The sequence below is a fragment of the Bicyclus anynana genome, chromosome 11 (genome assembly GCF_947172395.1).
Source record: "Bicyclus anynana chromosome 11, ilBicAnyn1.1, whole genome shotgun sequence".
Classification (NCBI taxonomy): Eukaryota; Metazoa; Arthropoda; class Insecta; order Lepidoptera; family Nymphalidae; genus Bicyclus; species Bicyclus anynana.
The window spans coordinates 14,096,011-14,120,102 of record NC_069093.1 but is presented as its reverse complement, the minus strand read 5'-3'; the positions used below and the strand labels follow the sequence as shown (position 1 = coordinate 14,120,102).

Genomic DNA, 24,092 nt, shown 5'->3' with positions numbered 1-24,092 from the left:
CCAAAAGATTTATTAGATAATGTCAAATGTCAAAAAAATCCATGTTTTTTCGTCAGTGAAGTACTATAAATAAATTAATACAGTTTAAAAAACAAAAAGGTTAATTAATAAAAGACTATATTAAACAATAATGTTTTTATTTACACAGTTTACTACACTTCAATACAATATCTGAATACTTGTAGAAAAATACTTATTTTTATTGTCAGTGCATTGATATCTGGGATAAAAAAATAGAATGCCTTTTAACCTCTTACCACAATATAACAATTATACATTTATAAATATAGAATATGTGTCTTATTTACTCAATAGGTACATATTTTTTGTTTTCAACAAAACATTGTAATAATGACAATTTTAGTGGTTCGTCACAAGCGCCTCTCAACTCTCAAGTTCTGAATTTGAAATAATAATGTCCTCTCCAAGTTAATGCTTATTTACTATCCTATAGAAAAAGATTTCAATCTAGCAATTGTTACTGCGATACATTTAGCCTGCTACACACCCCACTGCACAAAAAACAAACCTACTCATTCAGATGTTTTTCTTGCCTTCATCCCCAAAATCTAAGGGTGGCATAACTTTATATTTTTGTATATATGTAGTCAGTGCAATTTTTATTGTACAATCATAATTAAGAACTGATATGAACAAATAGTAGTCATTGTTATCCCCAAAATCCATTGTGTAGTCTGTACATAAAAAGGTTGTAAATTGGGCAAATTTTGATCAAAATATAATCAAGCTTGCATTTTTGTACATCATATGAGTATATTTATCTCATTTAAAAGGATTTTATCATTTTAGCCATGTCATATAAAAATATCAAATATCCACTAATAAACTGAAGTGAAAACCCTTAGCCAAGTGAGTATGACAACAGTCCAAAAGGCAGGCGGCGCTGAATCAAAAGTTCTTATGCTTTAAAATATTATAGTTCGATTTTTCCGATTCATTAATATTACACTAAGCACCAACTCCAATGAAATTAGTAACAATATCATACACAATTCTTCAATTTAAATGGTGGGAAAATTTTACGCCTTTGCCTTTAGTGACTTCATCATTTTCTCCAATTTCATTGCTTTCTGCATGTCACCTTTGATTTTTAGTTTGCCCATCATGAATGCAGTGGCTGGCTTAAGCTTTCCTGTACAGAAAAATAATTATTTTGGTTTATGTTGTGAGGTTATTCTTTGACTGTAATTAGATATTTTAATAGTCCACATCCCTGAAGAGCTTATTTTGTCTTAGATTACCATTTAAGTACTCAATATATGTAGCCTAGTATACTACAAATAAATAATTTTTAGAAATAATTTATTATAGCTTGGCAAGTTCGTTGATGATATGCGGGCGACGGGGGGAAAGGACTGCGCGGGTATGATGTCGTGCGCGATGGACATCGCTACCCCTCTCCCGGCCCGCGCAGACCATCAGGAGTGTTACGAACGAATTTGCCAAGCTATAATAATCTACATTTAAAAAACAAGCACTTGCAATTTGAACATAATCATATAATGATAAAAATCTAAGGCAAAATTATTACAAAAAAATTGCATATAGAACACAAGAGGAGGTGTCGAACAAGAGTAAAAATCATGAGCTGACATGATAAAAGCAAATGGAAGAGAAAAACAATTTTGCCGACCCGAATAGTAGAGAATGACATATTTTGCGTGGCATAAGAACAGGGCGATGAGGGAGTAAATTTATAATCTTAATTAGCAGTGGCGAAGGATGTAATTTTAATGAAGGTAAGCCGTCCCAAAGAAAAGGAAAGTTTGAATACAACAATGAATATGCATGGATTTTTCAAGATAATCCAACGGGAATCGACTTGCATGAACTCTTCGCCGCTGCTAATTCAAGCATGTAAAAAAAACTTTCATAGATAATAGAATTTGAGCTCACCCGCAAACATATCGGCAAAGTTTTGGCTGTCCATAGTAAGCACGGCATCAGCAGGGTTTTTAGGCTCACCCTGCCCGCACACACCATCACCATTCTTCAGGTCTAGATGCCATACACCTTCTTCTTTACCTAAACATTAATTATATCAGGATTATTAATAGAAAACAAATTTCAGGTGCCATAAAAATTTTAGCACCATACTGTGCTATAAATACCATCAATCTCCTATTAAAAAGTGGATGCAGAATCGGCTACTAAAAAACGTCCCCACTCAATGAGTGCCAAATACAACTTCTTGGCACTCAATTTAAGTAGTTGCATTTGCAAATTCAACTTTAAACTCAATTAATTTAAGGTTCAATTTGATCTGGATTTGGGATTTCATTGAATATTGGACTTTAGGTATAATTTTCTTTACCAATAATTCTAACTGTCAAAGCAAAGTTGGCCAGTTTTCATGAGAAATTTTCTACATTCTTTTATTATAAGAGGTCAATGTATTATACCCAATTTTTAAATTAGGATGTCTGTGACTGATATTTTCAGCACAGACATCCTCTAAAAGAGACTCAGAAACAAAAAGGTGCTGGCATTTTATAGTTAGGAAATAAAATATACTGATAATTTTTAAAACTATTATAAACTATTTGCTACTAAGAATAAATTTTGGGGTATTAATCAAACATAATACAAAATTGTTCTTTCAAAGAGCACTATTTAACCTAGAATTCTCAGCACTCCTAATAAGGTAAAGACAAAATCTTATTTTAAGATGTCAAACTCTACAAAAAAAGAGAACAAATACGTACCTTTCACATTAAACTGAAACACAGCTTGAGTTTTCTTCACTAACTCAGGCGTAATGGTTTTGGTGATCAGTGCAAACAATTGTGGGATCTGACCTTCTGATGCGGCCTGCAAAACATAAACAGGTTACAAAAACATGCCAACAATAACTTGTAACATTGGTCATTGAATTGATTAATTATCAATAAACAGATAATATTTTTTTTTTCACATTGAATGAAATATTATTTTATTATCTGTACACTTGTGTAAGTAATCATAATAATATTTCATTCAAAGTGTACAGATAACAAAATAACATTATTCTGCTTGATAATATAATCTGTGACATAAAGGCCTTGTGATGCCGCTAAGATTGATAACATAGAAACTATCTTAGATTTTCTAAGATAGTCGTTAAATTTTATCAAACATAGATGTTTTTGAAGCAACGAAGTGATTTAGTAGAATTAATTCATTAGCCATTGTAAAATATATTAAGTAAAAGTAAAAAAAAAACATAAAATAAATATTTATAAAGGATTTTATTTACAAAATGTTAAGAATTGATTAAATGAATGCAAAACAGGTTACAAATAAGCATTGAAATTAGTGGTCATAGATATTTTTTTAATACAAATCCAGTTTGATCATACTCGTAATAATATGGTCACACCTTTTTCTCAGGTTCCTTGAATTCATCGGGAACTTCCAAAAAGAAGTCAATTAATAGATTGTTAGCATTACCTGCGAACAAAGATGAAGGCAATGTTGATGAAAATATTACTTCCCAATATGCTAGAATTTTGAATTTTTTTTTTAAACATTATATCAATATCAAGGTATATAAAGTATAAACGACACATTAAATAGCTTGATAAAGTTTCATTATTATAATTAAAATCTAATTAATTTTATTCTTATCGAAAACTTTATCTGACAGTTATAGTAAATTTTCTAAACAGATTATTGTAAATTTGCTGTAAACTACTATGACCATTAATTTTTCAGAAAATGAAATAATATTAGAGTTTGCCATATATAAAAACACGCTGAATTACCCTAGTTTGTTTCCCTATCTATTTTGTATTCTAAGTAATCATATAAATAATCTAAAATACTTAAATAATAATGATAAATTTTTCAAATTAACTCTTTCGAAATCACACTTTTTCCATATGCAAAAATCGTGTTGCTATGACAATAATAAATACCTTTGCTTCAAAATATTGAAATTCTTGCTTTGCATTAGTCAAGTAATAACAACAGGCCAAAATGGTAATAGTTATATGGTACTTATCAAAGTAAGTGGGAGAAACATAGTATATTGGCACTGATAGTAATAATTTTTTCAAAAATTCTGCAATTCCATTATAAGTGATAGTTAAAATTATGAAGTCCAAAACTATTAAGCTTTTCAGAAAAATGTAGAAATAGCACATACACTAATTATATTTACAAGATTATTACAATTTACCGTGCTATGACTTTAAAGAGTGACGTCACAGGCAAATGTTTTGAAAGTAATACTAGCCACACAATACAAACCTTTTCCGCATACCGTGCGGCCGAGGTGTGGTACCGTCTCACGGAGGCGGTGGAGACGGTCCTGTGCTGTTTCAGTGCCTCGGGATCATCCAAGAATCCATCCAATAGTAGATTATCCACGTTCTCTACGATATCAATACGGGTATTTGACCAACTTTTGAAGTGATTTTAACTTCTTTACGGATGTTAAAAAGCATTGAACGCGTGAACTCATAAAATAGTATGCATTTATGAATAGTATTAAGAAGTTTTCACATACGACAGTTTTTTTATTGGTGTCCCTGTTTGGGTTCAGTATGGAAACTGTAGTTGGCAACACAGAAATCTGAATAGAATACTTTCCCCATTGTTGCATAATGTTGAGTACCCATTTGCGTTAATCATTATAGCAAATACCTATTTAATGACAAAAATGACCTGACCTTTAAACAGCGAATATTAATTATGTAATGTTTACTTACTGGGATCACAGGCGTACGGAGTCAAATCTTTGATGCCGGCGGCTTTGAGAACATCTTCGTCAATTTCGAATTTACCTGTATACTTTTTGGGATCTCTGTAAAGAAAATAATAAGATTTAAGGTTTTGATTTATTATGAAAGTTCACCAATACGACATTAATAATAAATATGTTCTACATTACAAAGTATTATATTATTAATTCTTAGGAAGTTTTTACAACCTCTCTGGCGGAAGATGGAATGGTTTGCGTGTGAAGTTACCAAATCAGCTCAATTTTCGAATTAATATATTTTTTAATTTCTATTAAAAGAGCGTCACAAAATGTCTTAAAATAGACACTAGAGTGCGCGCAAAATAAGTTTGCGCGTAGCCAAAATGGCAGCTAATCAAAAGTGCCGACATTTTGCCGTCTATCTCTAGCTATCTCTTGGCGGGTAAAAGAGATCACTAACGCTGGCAACATTATTGCGCCGCCAGTCGCGCGCAGACCTATCTTGCTTGCATTATAATATTTGGGCAAATCACTGGGTTTTGCACCTGACACAATTTAATGTAAATTGTTAAAATCTAGATGACTGTCTCACTGACGTTCTGACTGTTTGCAAAATGATGATGAAAATGATCAAAAAAAAGTCCGGTCAGAAAAGTAAACTTGTTTTTTTTTTTCTGTCTGAGTAGGTGCCGATAGGAGCCGATACGACCAGGAGGGTTGGGCGAGCGCAGAAGCATCGTCTGATGAGACCCGAAGGCTGAAAGAAAGATAGAGGACGGAACGACTCTCTAAGGGCGTCTCCTATGAGACTCGGACCTCGTCTTAGAGGGCCATTCGGGTAACTGTGACCTGTTAGTAAACTTGTGTGCTTGAAAATGAGCTCAGAAAATCTGAACGGGCTTACTTGCAAAGCATAACATATGCGGCGTCAGAGACGATTTCCGGTTTTCTGCTGGTAGATGTGTCTCCGGTGAGCATTTCAATGGCTGCTGTTGCGATAGCTGTAATGTTATGAAATTTACATATTTATTATCCATTGTTTTTTTTTATCTTTACAAGTAGCCCTTGACTACAGTCTCACCTGATGATAATTTTTTTTTTCTGATTGTGTAAGTGCTGTAAAACAGTGGAGGAAAAAAGCCACAGATAGAGAGTACTGGTCATCTCTGGAGGAGGCCTTCACCCTCAAATAGAGGGGTTCGCACTAAATTTTTAAACTTTATAAATAAGTATTAAAGTATCTTGAGTCTGTACTTACAAAAATTTAAAAATTGTAATTTATTTTCGTTTTGCAACAAAATTATAAATTTTATTAACCTCATTGTACACATTATCTACTATAAGATCACTATGTATATGTGCTTACTTATGTGCGAAATAAAAGGTTTTTTATTTATTTTATTATTATTATTATATAAGTGCCGTAGGCTCCTTATGGTACCTCAGCGGCCTCACTGGGGGGTTTGGGCGAACGCAGAAGCATCGCCTGATGGGGCCCGAAGGCAGAAGCAGACTTTACACACATAAAGATTTAAGAAAAATCTCAGGTATGCAGGTTTTTCTCATCTCATCTCATCTCATCTCTCCTTCACTGTTTAAGACATGTGATATTTAATTTTTTAAAATGCACATAACTAATAAGTTGGAGGTGCATACTTCAGACCGGATTCGAACCCACACCCTCCGAAATCGGAGCTAGGGGTCATATCCACTGAGCTATCACGTTCTTTCCTTACAAGGAAAATATTTGGAGTAAAATTTTCATTTGAAATATTGTTATAAAAAAAGATATGGATATTCCAAATTGAGCCTCAATAGCTCAACGGTAAGAGCGGTTGGACTCATCACCGAGGGGTGGTGGTTCGATCCCCGCCCCGTTGGTCTGTTGTCGTACCCACTCCTAGCACAGTCTTTCCCGACTAGTTGGACGGGAATGGGAATATTGGTCATATTATAAAAGATAAGGCAAATATTAAAAAAAAAGAAAAACAACGCACCAGTTTTGGGCCAGAGGGCGTTGACACCAATATTATATTGTTTGAACTCTTCACTCATGCCAAGCACACACATAGACATCCCATACTTAGCCATGGTGTATGCCACATGGACAGAAAACCTGAAAAAAAAAAAGACAAAAATAGGATTGCCTTGTGGAATTTACTCTTAAAATAAATAAATCACACTAATATTATAAACGCGAAAGATTTTATGGATGTTTGTTACACTTTAACGCTTTTTTTGGAATGGAAATAGATTTTAATCTGGATTAACTATATGTTAATCTACTATTACTTTTTATCCCGAAAAAATCCATGGTTTCCCGAGATTTACGAAAATTCGAAAACTGATGATTTTGATGATATGAATGTTTGTTACTGTTTAACGCCTCGACTATTGAACCGAATTACCTGAAATTTGGTATTGATATATATATATGGATATATTATAGATATATATGGATAGCCTGGATTTATATGGATATATTATAGATAGGCTACTGTTTGTCCCGGAAAAATCCATGGTTCCCGTGGGATTTGTGAAAAACTGAAATCCACGCGGACGAAGTCGCAGCCGACCGCTAGTACTATATAATAGATATTATAAATTATAAAGAAAAATAAAACTCAATAACTAAAACCCTCATAAAAAATATGAGTATAATAATATTTATTAAAGTTTGTGAGAAAAGTAGGAAATTAATTATTTTGTAAACAAGTATGGATATACTTTTAGTGATAGCAGAAAACATAAAAAAACACAGGAGAAATATGACCATTTATATTATAAGATTGTAGCTAATATTATAACGCAACTTAAATCTAAATTTAATATTACTGATATCAATTGATACATATCAGCTGTGTTTTGGAAATATTGATATTGGATTTGAATATACAACTCTACATAAATATAAACCACTCACCAATAAGGGTTCATGTTGAGAGGCGGCGACAAATTAAGGATGTGTGCATGGTCACTGTTTTGTAGTAAGGGCAAGCACAGCTTAGACCTGTGAAATATAATGAAACTTTGTTATTTTCAGAAGTATCATAATTATAAGAGAGATTAATCTTAGCAATTGTGTGGAAGAGATTCAGATTTATCAGTAAGAGTAAGATGAAGACAGAGAGAGATGTTGAGATGATGAGATGAGATCCCTCTGATTTAAAACTTAGATCTATGCAACTTGGAGATGTGATAATATGTGACTCTTGTAACTATTAATATCACACATTAAAGACAATGCCAAAGGATTAATAATGTGCTAACAGTTTATCTTCACAATATTTCCTATCTTAGACTGTTGTTGAGAATTTCTTACAAAATAAGCTCAAAATTTCATGCAAATTTAAAATGCATGTTGTCCACTGCCTGCAGTGTTTGTCACTGTCCATTGCAGTGCACTATGTCTGTACAAATAATTGATGTCCTGATATCAACTTTTTGTACAGACTTCCAAACATCACAATTCTGAGCCTCGTGCATCCAGCGAATCCCTTTGTATCATCCATCCATGTATATCATCAGCCATGATGTAGTTATCATGGCAGAGACTACGGATGTTTCTTCATAAATGAATACAATCATAGCATAATTTTTACTCACGCCAAAAACGTCCCCCTAGTGTTGATATTATGCATTAGGTCATATCTCTTCATGTCAGTGTGGGCCGTACCAGTGAGAGAAATGGCAGAGGCATTGTTTATCAGAATATCAATACCGTTGAACTAAAAAATAAATATGTTTTATTTAATACAAACTTTAATTAATAGTAAGTAAGTTTTTGTCTGTACTAATATTATAGAGATGAAAAGAAGTTTAGATTATTTGTTTGTATATTGAAGGCTCTGAAACTACTCAACCGATTTGAAAAAAAAGTTTCACCAATAGAAAGCTATATTATAAGCTAGTAACATACACACACTTTTCCCATATAATATCCTAATTTAATCCTTTTAAAATTTATAACCTAATAATAAAGAAGAAATAATAATGAAGAAATAATAATAAAAAATAATAAAGAAGAATTGATACCTTCTTTACAGCCTCATCAATAGCTTTTTGAACTTGTTTCTCATCTCTTACATCCACAATACACGGCAAAGCTTTTCCACCAAGGGCTTCAACTGTGAACAAAATAATGTATGTAAATCAAAATAGATATAATTCTCGAATTATGTTAATTTAAGTGGTACTAGAAACAAACTGTGAAGTCGAAAAGAAAAAAAAAGAAGAAAAAGTGAAGTTTAATTTAAAATTAAATAAAAAAGGTCTTTCAAATTGAAAATTATAGAAACATATTTACAAACTAATGATTTTTAAGTAATACAATCTAGGTATTGTATAGCTGGGAAACAAATATGCCAACATTTATTCAATTTTGGATTCAACGATTAGTAAATAAAGTAATAAATATATGTTATCTCATCTGATATACATAATACTGTTAGTTTTATTTTTAATTAAATAATTAGTCTTTCAACAATCAATAGCTATGAACAAATAATTCATTTTGCCATCATTATGCATTAAGAAACTACAAATTCGTGTTTTACTCTGAAATTTTTGATAACACTACAATGTTTCATTTTGAAAATGTTTGCAAAAAACATTATTCACTTAATGAACATTTACAAAGTAGTGCTGCTTGTAATAGCCATTCAGCAATAAATTTTTATTCAAATAATAAAACTTTAATAAGTAAACACTGCCGCGATCAAAGGTCATTGGACTTTCGACGCGAGAGCAAAGTCCATGTATTAACGCTTGGAAAACAAATAAACTTTCTCTGGTAGATATATTATGTCTAAAGACATTTTGTACTATTTTTTCGACTTACTTTCTTCCGCGGCCGTGTAAATAGTGCCAGGAAGCTTTGGATGCGGTTCAGCGGTTTTGGCTGCGACTACTACATTTGCACCATCCTTGGCCGCTTTTAAGGCTATAGCCTTTCCAATGCCACGCGATGCACCCGTTATAAACAGCGTACGACCCGCCAACTTCCTAGGACGCGGAAATCACGTTAATGTGAAAGTGGAACACCAACTCGAAGAAATTAAAGTTGATCACCAACTCACCCGGTGTTCGCGACTAAACTCATCGTTAATAACTATAAAATTAATAAAATATTTATTTCACTGCTAATACCCAAACGGATACCAAAATTTTGCTAGTCTGATAAATTACTTCCGACTGACTTTATTTTTGATTAAGATTTAATTTAATCCTAAATCCACCGACCCACCCACAGCAGCACTTCATTTGACGTTTGTTTTGAAGCAGTGGCACTTGACGTTGACACTGACAGTGTGGTTAAATAAACTAATAGATGTCAATGTCACCGACATCTTAGAGTGTGACATCCCTCTATTATCTTTGAAATTTGAATAGTGTATTCAAATGGTCTCGGTGGAATTCATAGTCGTATTATGGGGCCCCTAAGGGGATTATTCAGCCGCTATGTGTCGAATTCAACCCCTACGCGTTTCATAGACAAAAGAAACCCCTCATTTGACAGGAGCTGGCGGCTGACTGCTGAATTACCGATATTTGTCAGCCAAACCATCCCCTGGCATTTTTTTTTGTTGTTATTCGTGATTTATTTATTAGAAAGTGGACGTTCGGATCGTTATAAGTGAAGTTATAAACAGCGAGTTATATCAGTGCCCAAGATATATATTCGCAATTGCGTAAACCCAGTATAATACTATGGCGATATGGAATGTACGAAAGATTCTCATATTAGGCATAATATGCCTCTGTTTGATGAAGAATGAACACAGAAGACCAAGAGAGGAATACCAATACCGCTAGTATTATACATTCTAGCAGCACTTCCATTCTATGAAACGGGATGTTATCAGGTACGTACCTATGTTCATTATCAATAATTTTTTGTTCATGAAGACGCCGCGCGGTCTCACCCTGTGTTGTTCCCATTTCCGTAAGAATATGGGGATAAAATATAGCCTATAGAGCTCGGGAATAGTGTAGCTTCCCAACAGTGAAAGAATTTTTTAAATTGGTTCAGTAGTTCCAGAGCCTATTCAAAACATACAAACAAACAAATCTTTCCTGTTTCTATTATTAGTAAAGATAAATTAGGAGTAGATATAAAACCAATTAGCCCAGTGGGTATGACCCCTGCCTTTGATTATGATGGTGTAGGTTCCCAACAGTGATAGAATCTTTCAAATCAGTTCAGTAGTTACAGATCCTATTCAAAACAAACAAACAAATTTTTCCTGTTTATAATATTAGTATAGATAAATTAGGAGTAGGTCAAAATCCATATAGCCCAGTTGATATGACCTCTGCCTTCTATTTGGAGGGTGTAGGTTCAAATGCTGTCTGAAACATGCACCTCCAAATCATTTCAGTTATGTGCATTTTATGAATTTAAATGTATATCACATGTCTCATACGGTGAAGGAAAAACATTGTCTCTACATGTGTGAAGTCTGCCAATTCACATTGGGCCAGCGTGGTGGACCTTATCCCTCTCATTCTGAGAGGAGACTCATGCTTAACATACTCATGATGAAGAATTTAATTAGTTTGTTTGTAATCTAACCTTTATAAATGTTAGGTATACCTATCTAGTTTTGATTTAGGAAATATACCTATAACCTACATAAATGTAACTAACATAATGTTTATTTTCAGACTGTATGTGCATTCCATCAAGCATTCTATGAAATAACAGAAATGCCACAAGTCAAGCTGTATTGATGGCACGCATAGGTATACATATAAACAACCCCGGAGGACCCTATGCACAGATTTAAAGAAACCGGCTATCATGGCAGGGAATAGCAGTGATGAGCTCTGAGAATACTGTTTTACCAAGAATACTGAGAATACTTTGGTCCTTGAAAATCCGAGTTTACAGATCACAGTAATTGGAAGACCCACATACCTTGAAAAGTCAGCAGCATTTAATATAGAGGTAGTAGGAGTGAGTGCAGTATGTTGTAAGGTGGTCACTCACTCTGAAGTCCATAACAATAGAAAATGTATACAAATCTTAATTGAATGAAATTTATTGATTCACTTCTTTAATAAAGATAATTATTAAATGTTTACTTCTGCATTTTTCATTTAAGTCTGGCCCTATAAAAGTATACAATAATAACAATAAGTTATATGTAAATTATTGTTGTTATTAATTAAACTTTGTATTAAAAGGATATAGGTTTGATTTTAGAATTGCAATAAGTACTGTGTGGTTCATTATTATCAGCCCATTACCGGGCCAAGCCTACCTCCTAAATATATAATATTATGTGATTATGTGATCTAAAGCTTTGTGAAATGCAATTTTACCACTATTCCTAAGGATAAGCTACACTTATATTTATTTACTGCACTTACTATAAATTGTAAGAAAATACAGCATAATAGTACCTACTTGTAATTATTTCAGGTAATTATAGGTGGTTTTGAGTAAAATAAACAAATTTCCTCTTACAATATTTTTTTTATTTCAAGTAGGATTCCACATAACAAAAGTATGAAATATCAAACTACTTATATAGTAAATAGTATGCTTGGGATTTCTCTGCGTGATTGTTTCACAAATGAGGAGATCCGCAGACAAACCAAAGTCACTGACATAGGTAGCACAGCGAGTCGTGAAGCTGAAGTGGCAATGGGCAGGCCACATAGTTCGAAGAGCCGATGAAATCGCAGTGTTGGTCGAACCCCCACTAGGTGGACCGAGGGCATCAAGCGGGTTGCAGGGAGCCGCTGGACGCTGGCCCCTCGAGACCGTTGTGTTTGAAAGTCCATGCAAGACGGCTATGTCCAGCAGTGGACGTCCATCGGCTGATAATTTTGTATATGATCATGTTCGTCCACATAACTTCAATATTTTTCAAACAACTCCTTCTTGTGAGAAAGAAACTTTTTGATAAAACTGATCTATTGTACACTTGAACGAATTAAATTTTACTACGATAAATAAAAACAAAAAGAAAATGAAAATATTACGGTGGAATTCATAGTCGTAGTAGGGGGCCCCTAAGGGGATTATTCAGCCGCTATGTGTCGAATTCAACCCCTACGCGTTTCATAGACAAAAGAAACCCCTCATTTGACAGGAGCTGGCGGCTGACTGCTGAATTACCGATATTTGTCAGCCAAACCATCCCCTGGCATTTTTTTTGGTGTTATTCGTGATTTATTTATTAGAAAGTGGACGTTCGGATCGTTATAAGTGAAGTTATAAACAGCGAGTTATATCAGTGCCCAAGATATATATTCGCAATTGCGTAAACCCAGTATAATACTATGGCGATATGGAATGTACGAAAGATTCTCATATTAGGCATAATATGCCTCTGTTTGATGAAGAATGAACACAGAAGACCAAAAGAGGAATACCAATACCGCTAGTATTATACATTCTAGCAGCACTTTGATTCTATGAAACGGGATGTTATCAGGTACGTACCTTTGTTCATTATCAATAATTTTTTGTTCATGAAGACGCCGCGCGGTTTCACCCTGTGTGGTTCCCATTTCCGTAAGAATATGGGGATAAAATATAGCCTATAGAGCTCGGGGATAGTGTAGCTTCCCAACAGTGAAAGAATTTTTTAAATTGGTTCAGTAGTTCCAGAGCCTATTCAAAACATACAAACAAACAAATCTTTCCTGTTTCTATTATTAGTAAAGATAAATTAGAAGTAGATATAAAACCAATTAGCCCAGTGGGTATGTATGATCTCTGCCTTTTATTATGATGGTGTAGGTTTCCAACAGTGATAGAATCTTTCAAATCAGTTCAGTAGTTACAGATCCTATTCAAAACAAACAAACAAATTTTTCCTGTTTATAATATTAGTATAGATAAATTAGGAGTAGGTCAAAATCCATATAGCCCAGTAGATATGACCTCTGCCTTCTATTCAGAGGGTGTAGGTTCAAATGCTGTCTGAAACATGCACCTCCAAATCATTTCAGTTATGTGCATTTTATGAATTTAAATGTATATTACATGTCTCATACAGTGAAGGAAAAACAATGTCTCTACATGTGTGAAGTCTGCCAATTCACATTGGGCCAGCGTGGTGGACCTTATCCCTCTCATTCTGAGAGGAGACTCATGCTTAACATACTCATGATGAAGAATTTAATTAGTTTGTTTGTTTGTAATCTAACCTATATAAATGTTAGGTATACCTATCTAGTTTTGATTTAGGAAATATATAACCTACATAAATGTAACTAACATAATGTTTATTTTCAGACTGCAGGTGCAGTCCATCAAGCATTCTATGAAATAACAGAAATGCCAAAAGTCAAGCTGTATTGATGTCACGCATAGGTATACATATAAACAACCCCGGAGGATCCTATACACAGATTTAAAGAAACCGGCTATCATGGCAGAGAATAGCAGTGATGAGCTCTGAGAATACTGTTTTACCAAGAATACTGAGAATACTTTGGTTCTTGAAAATCTGAGTTTTCAGATCACAGTAATTGGAAGACCCACATACCTTGAAAAGTCAGCAGCATTTAATATCAAGGTAGTAGGAGTGAGTGCAGTATGTTGTAAGGTGGTCACTCACTCTGAAGTCCATAACAATAGAAAATGTATACAAATCTTAATTGAATGAAATTTATTGATTCACATCTTTAATAAAGATAATTATTAAATGTTTACTTCTGCATTTTTCATTTAAGTCTGGCCCTATAAAAATATACAATAATAACAATAAGTTATATGTAAATTATGTATTTATTGTTGTTATTAATTAAACTTTGTATCAAAAGGATATAGGTTTGATTTTGGAATTGCAATAAGTACTGTGTGGTTCATTATTATCAGCCCATTACCGGGCCAAGCCTACCTCCTAAATATATAATATTATGTGATCTAAAGCTTTGTGAAATGCAATTTTACCACTATTCCTAAGGATAAGCTACACTTATATTTATTTACTGCACTTACTATAAATTGTAAGAAAATACAGCATAATAGTACCTACTTGTAATTATTTCAGGTTCAATTATAGGTGGTTTTGAGTAAAATAAACAAATTTCCTCTTACAATATTTTTTTTATTTCAAGTAGGATTCCACATTACAAAAGTATGAAATATCAAACTACTTATATAGTAAATAGTATGCTTGGGATTTCTCTGCGTGATCGTATCACAAATGAGGAGATCCGCAGACAAACCAAAGTCACTGACATAGGTAGCACAGCGAGTCGTGAAGCTGAAGTGGCAATGGGCAGGCCACATAGTTCGAAGAGCCGATGAAATCGCAGTGTTGGTCGAACCCCCACTAGGTGGACCGATGGCATCAAGCGGGTTGCTGGACGTTGGCGGCTCTAGACCGTTGTGTTTGAAAGTCCATGCAAGACGGCTATGTCCAGCAGTGGACGTCCATCGGCTGATAATTTTGTATTTGATCATGTTCGTCCACATAACTTCAATATTTTTCTAACAACTCCTTCTTGTGAGAAAGAAACTTTTTGATAAAATTGATCTATTGTACACTTGAACGAATTAAATTTTACTACGATAAATAAAAACAAAAAGTAAATGAAAATATTGAAACTCAATTATTTTGTAAAATGTCAAAGAATTAACAAAATACGTCTCACTGTGGTTGTGTCACAGAATTTTCAAAGATCTAATGTAAAATCATAGACAACATTTGCTTGAAACTCCAGTCACCTAGGGGCTCTCCAGTAGTTTGTTTATGAAATGCAATGAAGGATGATTCAATAGTCAGCCCCTGGGTGAATACTGAATATTGGTTTGTGGGGGATTGTTCACTACACGACTATGAATTCCAGGGTTAGAAACTCAATTATTTTGTAAAATGTCAAAGAATTAACAAAATACGTCTCTCTGTGGTTGTGTCACAGAATTTTCAAAGATCTAATGTAAAATCATAGACAACATTTGCTTGAAACTCCAGTCACCTAGGGGCTCTCCAGTAGTTTGTTTATGAAATGCAATGAAGGATGATTCAATAGTCAGCCCCTGGGTGAATACTGAATATTGGTTTGTGGGGGATTGTTCACTTCACGACTATGAATTCCAGGGTAATAAGTTCAAATAGTGTTTTCTGTTGTTTTGTTTTGTGCGCTGCTTTCAAATATAGTTTTCACTACTCTGATGGACTTGCCAATGCACAACTTTAAGCAATGTGTTAAAAAACATTTACTTAGTCGAGGTTACTACACTATTGATGAGTTCCTTAACGATAAAGGTACTTGGAGGCCATTGGATCAGCTTCCACCTTCACACAGGAAATAAAACTATAAGAAATTGTAATTTAATTGTTATCAATTGTGATTTATAATACTGTATGTATGTACTGTGTGGTCCCGCTGTGGAGTGGTAATATGACAGTGTTTTAGCAAGAGTAGTGAAAAAACAATTTGCTTGGTATACTTGATTTTTTTAAGAAATTCATTGTGAATTAGTGACCGTAATTTACATATTTCGCAACATTAATTGTTATGTCTTCATCTATTGAGAATGGTGACCCTAATTTAAAGATGAAACAAAACGAACCTACAAATTAAATACCTACGAAAAATTTAATATGTGGAGAAAAGAACAACGAGTTGATTCACTTACAGAAGAAGTTTTTTAAACTAATAACTCCTACGTCTAACTAGCATACTCATTATTAGGTTAGGTTAGGTTAAGTTAGGTTAGTTCAGAGAAACAACATGATTCAATTTAATTCAATCGTCTATTCTACATAAATTGGAAAATGGTGGAAATTGAAAATAGTAGATTGTTATACAAGGGGCTAAAACGACCTATTATGTACGAGGTATGGCGAGGGCCGCTAAATAGAAACTGAGTTTATAATGGGTTTAGCCCCACGTGTTACACTATATTTTTTACTACGATTGCGAGAAAATAAAAAAATACTTGCGGTAATTCAATGTTTTATTTTAATTAAAAGTACATACGTATGATACGTACATTTAGTACGAACTTAAAAGAATTTATGTTAAGAGAGATGCTTTTACCCGGTAACTTAATTTCCGACTATTTAAATAGTTCTTGAAAAAGTCCAGCTCGAAAAAGTTATAAACAATTAACTAAAAATAAAAAAGGGTTTCGGTTTTGACTTTTAACTCAAAAACTATTTAAGATATTTCTAATTTGACAAAAGATTAAAAAAAATCAAGAAATTTCCTTACAATAAACTGTAACCTTTAGAAGTCTGGATTTGTATAATTTGTATTTCAAAATTTAACACTAACAAAAAGTAGCAGTTGCTGCTCGTGTAAATGAACATTATGTCGAAACAACGTTTGGTGGGTCAACCAGTAAACAATAAAAAATAAAAACATAAGTAGTATACGACGTACTACCAGACATTAGACAAACAAAATGTCTACGACTTCACCTAATTCATAATTAATAGTCATACAAAATAGATTCGTAAATCCCAAGTATTCCTGACAGAAAGGCTAGAACCGTTGGCGCTGGGTTTATTTTTTCCTGGATGAACTGAAATCCATCCTGGCACTCACTGTTCTTCATGGCGCGAAGGATCTTGTACACAAACGTGCCGTTGTAGGTCTTCCTGTACACGGTACGTTCAAACTGCGATCCGCACAATTGGTTCAAAAAGTTGAGCTCTTCCAAGCAGCGTTGAAACTCAACTAACGGATGAAGGGCCTTTCTGTCAAAAATATCACACAGTTCGTCGTTCCTCAATTTAAAATATTTATCCATTAAAGAGCAAGCGACGTCACAATCTGCTGCATTCACTAAATCTTTATCAGTAAACGAGTCTATAAATGGCTTAGCTGCAACACTTCCTGTGTTAGATTTAGATCTATCACAATATCCGTCCATCTTATCGAAAACAACGTTCAGCATTACATAAGATAGCAGTATACTGTATACTTCAAGTTTCACATCTGGTCTTTTTCGTGAAAAGTACACCAGTGCGACGAGAAGGAGCCGGCAGTCCGCCGGTGCCTTGTTCAGACGCTCAAAGTCGAACGTCTGCAATATTTCTGTCACGAAATGTTCAAAAAGTTTTAGTTGCTTTATATCATCCCAGCCGTTTTCGAAAACGCTTACAGTTGCTTCATAATCTGGTTTCAGAATGGAAGAGTCGTATTTAGTAAGCGTGTGTTTAATGTCAGATGAAGCAGAGTTCTTGTGCTCTATACTTATTTCACCTCCTCCAAAGTTCGTTAGCAAATCGAAAGCATATTTGATGATATCTATCGAAAGCAATACTGCATTTTCTTGATCATAGTCTTCGATTAAATTGGAGGCGTTCACAATGTTAAACCTGTATAGATTAACGTATGGTATGGCGATATATTTGAAGAAAATTCCTTTTTCAAACCATTCAGGGTCTGATTGTGCGAATTTTGATGCATTTCTGTCCGTCACGTAGAGTGTCGAAATTGTATCAGCACTTTTCCTTTTTTGTACTAAGGCATTCAGGTCGCTTTTCTTTTCCATAAATGTGGCTTTATCTGGTTTAGAAATAAACTGGAATATCTTTTTTGATGCTTTTTTTTGAGAACCAGTTTAGTAAGTCTTTGTAAATAATTTTATCGTATCGCGACAATTTCTGACGCTGAAAAAATATCTTGAACATATTTTCATCGAATATGTGTTGATCAGTAATCATAATAAATAAAATCACTTTCTCTTCTGTCATGGAGTATTTTCTCATGAAATTCGACAACGTGTGTATGACGCAAAGGAGGTTGTCGTTCTCATCAAGCACAGTGTTAATTTCCGGCACATACTCTACTTGTGAGAAGAAATACTGCATGTTGTTGCCAATGAGAGGACAACAGAGCTTCAGCGCGAGCGCAATGCACTCGGTGACGTGATCGCCATTGCAGACAATGTATTTGAATCCCATTTCATCCAAAGTTTGAAACCAAATGTCTTTAGCTAACAGTGGTTTTATTATATCATTATATTCTCTACCAGGAATATAATCTCTTCCGTGTAAGCGATTTTCAGCTTCGTAATGAATGTTGAGCATATCTTTGTCGGTATGCCCTCCTTTAAATACAAAATAGCAGTCCAGATTAGCTTTTTTAAACTTGGTGAGATATTCCTTTAAATATTTAGCGAATTTGTCACTCTCACAACCAAATGCGTAAGGGATGTTCGACTCCTTGTACAACCTGAAGAATACGCTTTGTCCATCGATGACTACAGTCGTGTTCTTTAACTTCGTGTTAGTCACGCTCTTGAGCATGAAGGTAGTCAGGCCTCTTATCCACATGGTTATTCCTGTAAATAAATAAATCAGTATGTACACTCTCTCTCGCATTTCTCCCACTCTACCTTAACTATTAATGAATTTGATTACACTAATATACTCAGCGGCATTCATCATGCTAAAGTTTGGTATAGGGAACCTTGGTCACTTTTTCAGTTAACGATTTTTTAAAAAAAAATCGGTTATAGCTATTGCGACGAAACAATTTTCAGCTGTTAGACGAACTAATGTGGTACATAATATAAATTATACAAAAGCATAGATCATCATTTTTACAGGTTTTACATAAACTAAAAAAAGTTTGGAATGTGGACCAAGGTACAACAGTGGTGATGTACCTTGGACCGCCTATGTTGTACCTTGGTCATAGTTAGAACTCGTCAAATAAAATCCATATTTCTCGATAAATAGCACATTTTTATTATTTAAAGGTCTCTTAATATCTTTATAAGCTTATAAAAATATCTATGACGTATCAATTAATAGAATATATATCAATAAAATCAGTATTTTTGTAACATCTAACTTAAACATTTTAATCACATTAGCAACAAGGTTCCAGGTACTTATATATGTGTATGTTTCTTACTATAGCCCTCCAACTAAACTAGTACAGAATTTGACCTGTTACAATTTTATTATAGTAATAGATCTTCAAAATTGCAATATGGTAGTGAGTTCGGTGTCATATCGGGGCAAGATAGGTAATTTATTTTTCACACGTATGCACCGATCTTGGACGACGTGGGGTCTCAAGGAATAGCCCTGTAAGTAGGAGGACAAGAGGTATATAAAATCTTAAACAGAATAGTAAGAATGTGAATGTACTGGTGATAATGGATAGGGAGCCACTTGAGTTCATTACGATAATGAGAAATGCGGTCGAATTAGCTCAATCCGTAGTAATATAAATCAGATGCACAAATTCTGAAGGCAATCTAGTTTATCGAGTAGCTCCTCTGTAACATCTAAATAACAAACGTTAGTGTTTTCAAGAATATGAAGCAGAAGGAATTGAATAAGTAGGATTTTAGTCCGTAATAGAAGAAAATTCTGTAAACGCTTTAGCGAATGAAGCGAACAATGTATCCGCCTACTAACTTCATTTCAGAGTATGTGGCTAGACAACGATAAATGACAGTCGAATTTTAGTCCCAAATTTTTTGATGTATTTGACAAAGCTATTGGTGTGTCATCATAGAGTGTAGGAGGTAAAATTTAATGATCAATTCGAATCCGTAATTGTCTAGTCCCTTTGATAATGGCTTGTGACTTTTTAGGGTTCACAAGTAGGCATATGTATATTTGCCAATACTTATATACTTATTTATATTTGCCAAGTCTAAATTAGCATGATCCACTGCTGAAGCAAGGTCTATGACAGAAACATGCCTATAAAGTTGCAGATCGTCTGCGTAGAAGTGATAATGTAAAGAAATTACTCTGTGAAAGTGATTTTGTTAATAAAAATGGAGAATACCTTGGGGTACGCCAGCCGAGATGTCAGCCCAACCAGAGAAAATTTTGTCAAAGCTGACTCTTTGCTGTCAACCAACAAGATAATACCTGAACCATTCAATTACAGGCTGTTATAGTATTAAGGTGTGAAGAGTGTTAGGAGAACATCAAAGTCCACTGAATTAAACGCGTTGCTAAAATCAAAGAGTACCTATTAGCATTTGTAATCCATAGCGTGGCTAATGTCCTCGGTGACTATGAGAAGTGCAGTAGTGGTGCTGTGGATTGGACGAAAACCGGACTGGTATGAACTTAGTAAGATAAAAGATTATTGTGAAAGAGGAAAGAGGAGAGTTGACTAAAAATGGCTACCATTCGTAAAACATGGGTTGTTTGTGTTTGTTGTAAACATGTGTGTGTGTGTGTGTGTGTGTTGCGTGTGTGTGTGTATGAAGAAAGTGTGTTACCAAGCTTCTAAGGATTCCTTATTGTAGCTATCTGTAACTCTAATGATTAGCGAGTTGTAAGTGTAGTGTATTTTCCGTGTATATGGCACTTGGAATAATGACTTTCAAGCCGCTATTAATTTAAGTTTAGATAACAGTTGAGGACTATCGATATGCCCCTATGATATCCTATAAATAAATAAATAAGTTTGTAAAAAGGTGGTAAACAAAAAAAAATAAACCTTAGCTGAGTTTGTTGTGGGCTCTTCTCGGACTAAGTTTTCGTCTAATATTACCACCATTAGATTAAATTAAATTTTGACATATACCTAGCCTTTCAAAGGTGCTTGTAAACTAAGCCTAATTGAAATAAAAGAATTTTGAATTTTGATTTTTTTTTAATTTTATAACAATGACATATCAGATACGAGAGCTGTGAACGAGAGAGCTCTCTGAGCTCTCTCTCTCTGTTCCCGCGATTATTAAAAAAATATATATTGTATTTTCATCTTTTTCAATTTAGAATACAAAAACAAAAGAATGTTTTCAGATTGGTCGAATAGTTTTATTGTAATATTCAAAGGTCATGCGACAGTTTTCTACCGCTTTCAATGGGGATTATCGCGGATTCAGTGCTTTGAGGACACCACTTCTTTGCTTAGTGAGTAGTGACGCAGCACTATGTCTTGGGACTGTAGAACGCTGCTATTTAGAATTTCAACGTGGGCACTCTAGTACCAACGACAAACGACGTGAAGGTCGTCCAAAAACCGCCATGACACAAGATAATATCGAAGCCCTGCGACAGCTAATACTCGAAGATCGTCATGTGACATACCGTGAAAAAGAGGCATCCGTGGGCTCTTCAGGGACAAAAATTGGAAAAAATCCTGCACGAAGAATTTAGCGTAAGAAAATTCATCTTTCGTTGGACCACATTTGCGTAGCGACGACTCGTGTTAGTTGGTGTCGCAAAACTCTGCAGCGATTAAACCGAGGAGAGTCAAAGCATCTTTATGTTATCATTAGGGACAAGTTTTTGATATGCTGCGATCCAGATGCTCAGCAGCAGTCAACTGTCTGGGTCTTCTAGGATGAGTCAAAACCGACTAAAGTCATACGAACACGGTTGCCTCTTTTGGCTCTAAAGGTGGTCACGTCGCCACTATTGTATTAGAAGATCACAAGACGGTTACCGCTGACTTGTATACCACTGTTTGTTTGCCACACGTGATGACTGAATTTCGAAAAAACAATAGGAACGATGACAGTTTTTTAAATTGTTTATAAATTAAAAGTATGCTAATAGTAAAGCAATTTTGTAAAACTAACAGGGTATCTGCGATCATTACTTTCGGAGCTACAGGGATTTAAAGGGTCAGATTTGCGGCGCTGCCGCGGTTCCCTGAAAAACGCCCCATACAAAATCGCACGAACTTATGACGTCGTAGGCAATTAATGATCGTTAAATTTGTATGGGCGTTTAAACAAAATTACTAAAATTCGTTATTTCTGCGTTTATGTTTATAGTTCATACATTAAAAAATGTCACATTTAATGTAAGGAAGCTAACTGTATGAATTTTCATCTAATTACGATAAAATATTTTTAATAGATTTAGAAATTTTATAATCTTATTTATTTTGCAAATATCCAGTCAATCTTTGCTTTTTATGTATAAATTAGTTAACATTGACCTTATTTACCCGAATGTATCATTAAAATCATTAATCAATATATTCAAACCTAGTCATCACCCCCATTCAACACTTCTTATGAAACTGCACCATGACAATGCAAGTTCGCACACCGCTAGCCAAACAGATGTTTTTGAACACCCAGAATGTCGAAATTTCCTCTTTATAATATTAGTATAGATATTGAACTTTCAGCTTCTAAAGAACGCGGAACGTCGTTATCGGTTCTAACACAGGGAAAGGTTCGTTGAAATGTCAAACATTATCACAGACACCCACCATCCAGTCTTGGAGCAGCGTGGTGTAATTCGGACATATAAACTTAGGTATGATAATAATAATGATGATGACTCACCTAATTTTTAAAAAAATAATATTATTTAACAAATAATCAATTATTATTAACTACTACTTTAAATGATTAAGTATAATTATTAATATTAATTAGTATATTTTCACAATACTTCTGATTATAAACAAGTTGAAAATCTACTGATCCACTAGAACTGGCTCACTCTGATATGTTAAGAGAGGAGCATAGTTATACGTCCTTAGTTAATGCTGTTCGTGGTTTCAAAAAGCGATATCGATACTTTGTAAAAATTAAACTCTTACACTCGTAATATAACTTTGTTGTCCGTGTATTTATTTCGAGAATGCGTAAAGGTAGCAAGTTGAATTTTATACCGTACCTATACTCAGGTATACCGAATACAGAATCAAAACTCCCGTTTGGAGCAAAACATGGGCTTATTATATTATCCATGGTTCTTGCGGTATGAATAATAAAGAATCTTACGCAAACGAAGTCGCGGGAGTTCGCTAGTTTAAGATATTATACTTATATTGTTTATAAAATCATAACTGTGAGCAGCGTTCTAAATTTATCGATATAACGTCACTAGAGCACTGCACAAATAAATAACTAGGTAGCGGGGATTTCTCGAAAATTCTATTAATCGATAATCGATACATCACTATTGCTTCACTAGAGCACTTCATAAATAAGTATGTAGCGGGGATTTCCCGGAAATTATTTTAAGTATATTATGTGTTTTCTAAAACACAAAGCGTTAGATGAAGAAAGCTGATGTAAATTTGCCTTAATTTAGGTTGTCTATGGTTAAAAACTTACCGAATTGTCTGCAATTGTCCCATTATATTTCGTTTTTTTTTTATGATTTATGAACAGATTTTTAAAACTGTAACGCTAAAAATTAAGGACTTTCCATACAAACCCCTTTCCATTTCAACCCCTATTTCAGCCCCTTCTTATTTTATTTTCGCAATAAAAAGTATCTTATAACCTTTTCCGTATTATGGTCTTAAACCGTGCCAAGTTTTATTTGAAATCATTCAGTAGTTTCAGCGTGATGCCCGAAAAACAAAAAAACCCGGACAGACAAAAAATCGAATGTCTGTAATATCTGTATTCAACGACATTTGCCTGTATTGGAGAAAGGAATTACCTATTGATTTTGTACCATTTCTTCGTATACTGCCTACCGTAGTTAAAACCTTGTGCACGCCA

General features: G+C 34.2%; 2 protein-coding genes and 2 long non-coding RNA genes across 7 annotated transcripts; 2 read left to right on the top strand and 2 right to left on the bottom strand.

Annotated features, from left to right (window-relative positions):
* Nucleotides 1-120: 120 nt before the first annotated feature.
* Nucleotides 121-9,984, bottom strand: LOC112046511 (hydroxysteroid dehydrogenase-like protein 2). Of its 2 annotated transcripts, none has more exons than XM_052884313.1 (12): nucleotides 9,784-9,984; nucleotides 9,546-9,709; nucleotides 8,741-8,832; nucleotides 8,312-8,433; nucleotides 7,629-7,715; nucleotides 6,703-6,821; nucleotides 5,610-5,706; nucleotides 4,713-4,807; nucleotides 4,252-4,376; nucleotides 2,727-2,832; nucleotides 1,918-2,046; nucleotides 121-1,153 (listed from the first exon to the last, which is right to left on the bottom strand). In XM_052884313.1, exons 1-12 carry the CDS (start codon nucleotides 9,804-9,806, stop codon nucleotides 1,041-1,043), a joined length of 1,272 nt encoding a protein of 423 aa, XP_052740273.1. In that variant the 5' UTR covers nucleotides 9,807-9,984; the 3' UTR covers nucleotides 121-1,040. The 2 variants fall into 2 exon arrangements, with proteins under 2 accessions (XP_052740273.1, XP_052740274.1); XM_052884314.1 differs by lacking the exon at nucleotides 4,252-4,376 and adding an exon at nucleotides 3,380-3,450.
* Nucleotides 9,985-10,112: 128 nt separating this feature from the next.
* Nucleotides 10,113-11,790, top strand: LOC128198500 (uncharacterized). Its single transcript, XR_008251259.1, has 2 exons — nucleotides 10,113-10,569; nucleotides 11,372-11,790. It is a non-coding gene; the product is annotated as an uncharacterized LOC128198500 (long non-coding RNA).
* A 919-nt stretch (nucleotides 11,791-12,709) lies between these two features.
* LOC128198499 (uncharacterized) lies at nucleotides 12,710-14,377 on the top strand. Its single transcript, XR_008251258.1, has 2 exons — nucleotides 12,710-13,152; nucleotides 13,959-14,377. It is a non-coding gene; the product is annotated as an uncharacterized LOC128198499 (long non-coding RNA).
* A 2,239-nt stretch (nucleotides 14,378-16,616) lies between these two features.
* On the bottom strand, nucleotides 16,617-23,092 carry LOC112046492 (uncharacterized). Of its 3 annotated transcripts, none has more exons than XM_024083126.2 (2): nucleotides 22,917-23,092; nucleotides 16,617-18,971 (listed from the first exon to the last, which is right to left on the bottom strand). In XM_024083126.2, the coding sequence occupies exon 2, from the start codon at nucleotides 18,177-18,179 to the stop codon at nucleotides 17,112-17,114; it is 1,068 nt and encodes a 355-aa protein (XP_023938894.2). In that variant the 5' UTR covers nucleotides 18,180-18,971; nucleotides 22,917-23,092; the 3' UTR covers nucleotides 16,617-17,111. The 3 variants fall into 3 exon arrangements, with proteins under 3 accessions (XP_023938894.2, XP_023938896.2, XP_023938895.2); XM_024083128.2 differs by lacking the exon at nucleotides 22,917-23,092 and adding an exon at nucleotides 22,611-22,627; XM_024083127.2 differs by lacking the exon at nucleotides 22,917-23,092 and adding an exon at nucleotides 20,441-20,583.
* Between the last annotated feature and the right edge of the window lie 1,000 nt (nucleotides 23,093-24,092).

Coding starts and splice junctions, on each gene's coding strand:
- LOC112046511 (XM_052884313.1), bottom strand. CDS start 9,806: ATGAGTTTAGTCGCGAACACCGG. Junction 9,710..9,783: donor AGTTTAGTCGCGAACACCGG/GTGAGTTGGTGA, acceptor TCCGCGTCCTAG/GAAGTTGGCGGGTCGTACGC. Junction 4,808..5,609: donor GCATATGTTATGCTTTGCAA/GTAAGCCCGTTC, acceptor TTTTCTTTACAG/AGATCCCAAAAAGTATACAG.
- LOC112046492 (XM_024083126.2), bottom strand. CDS start 18,179: ATGGAAAAGAAAAGCGACCTGAATGCCTTAGTACAAAAAAGGAAAAGT.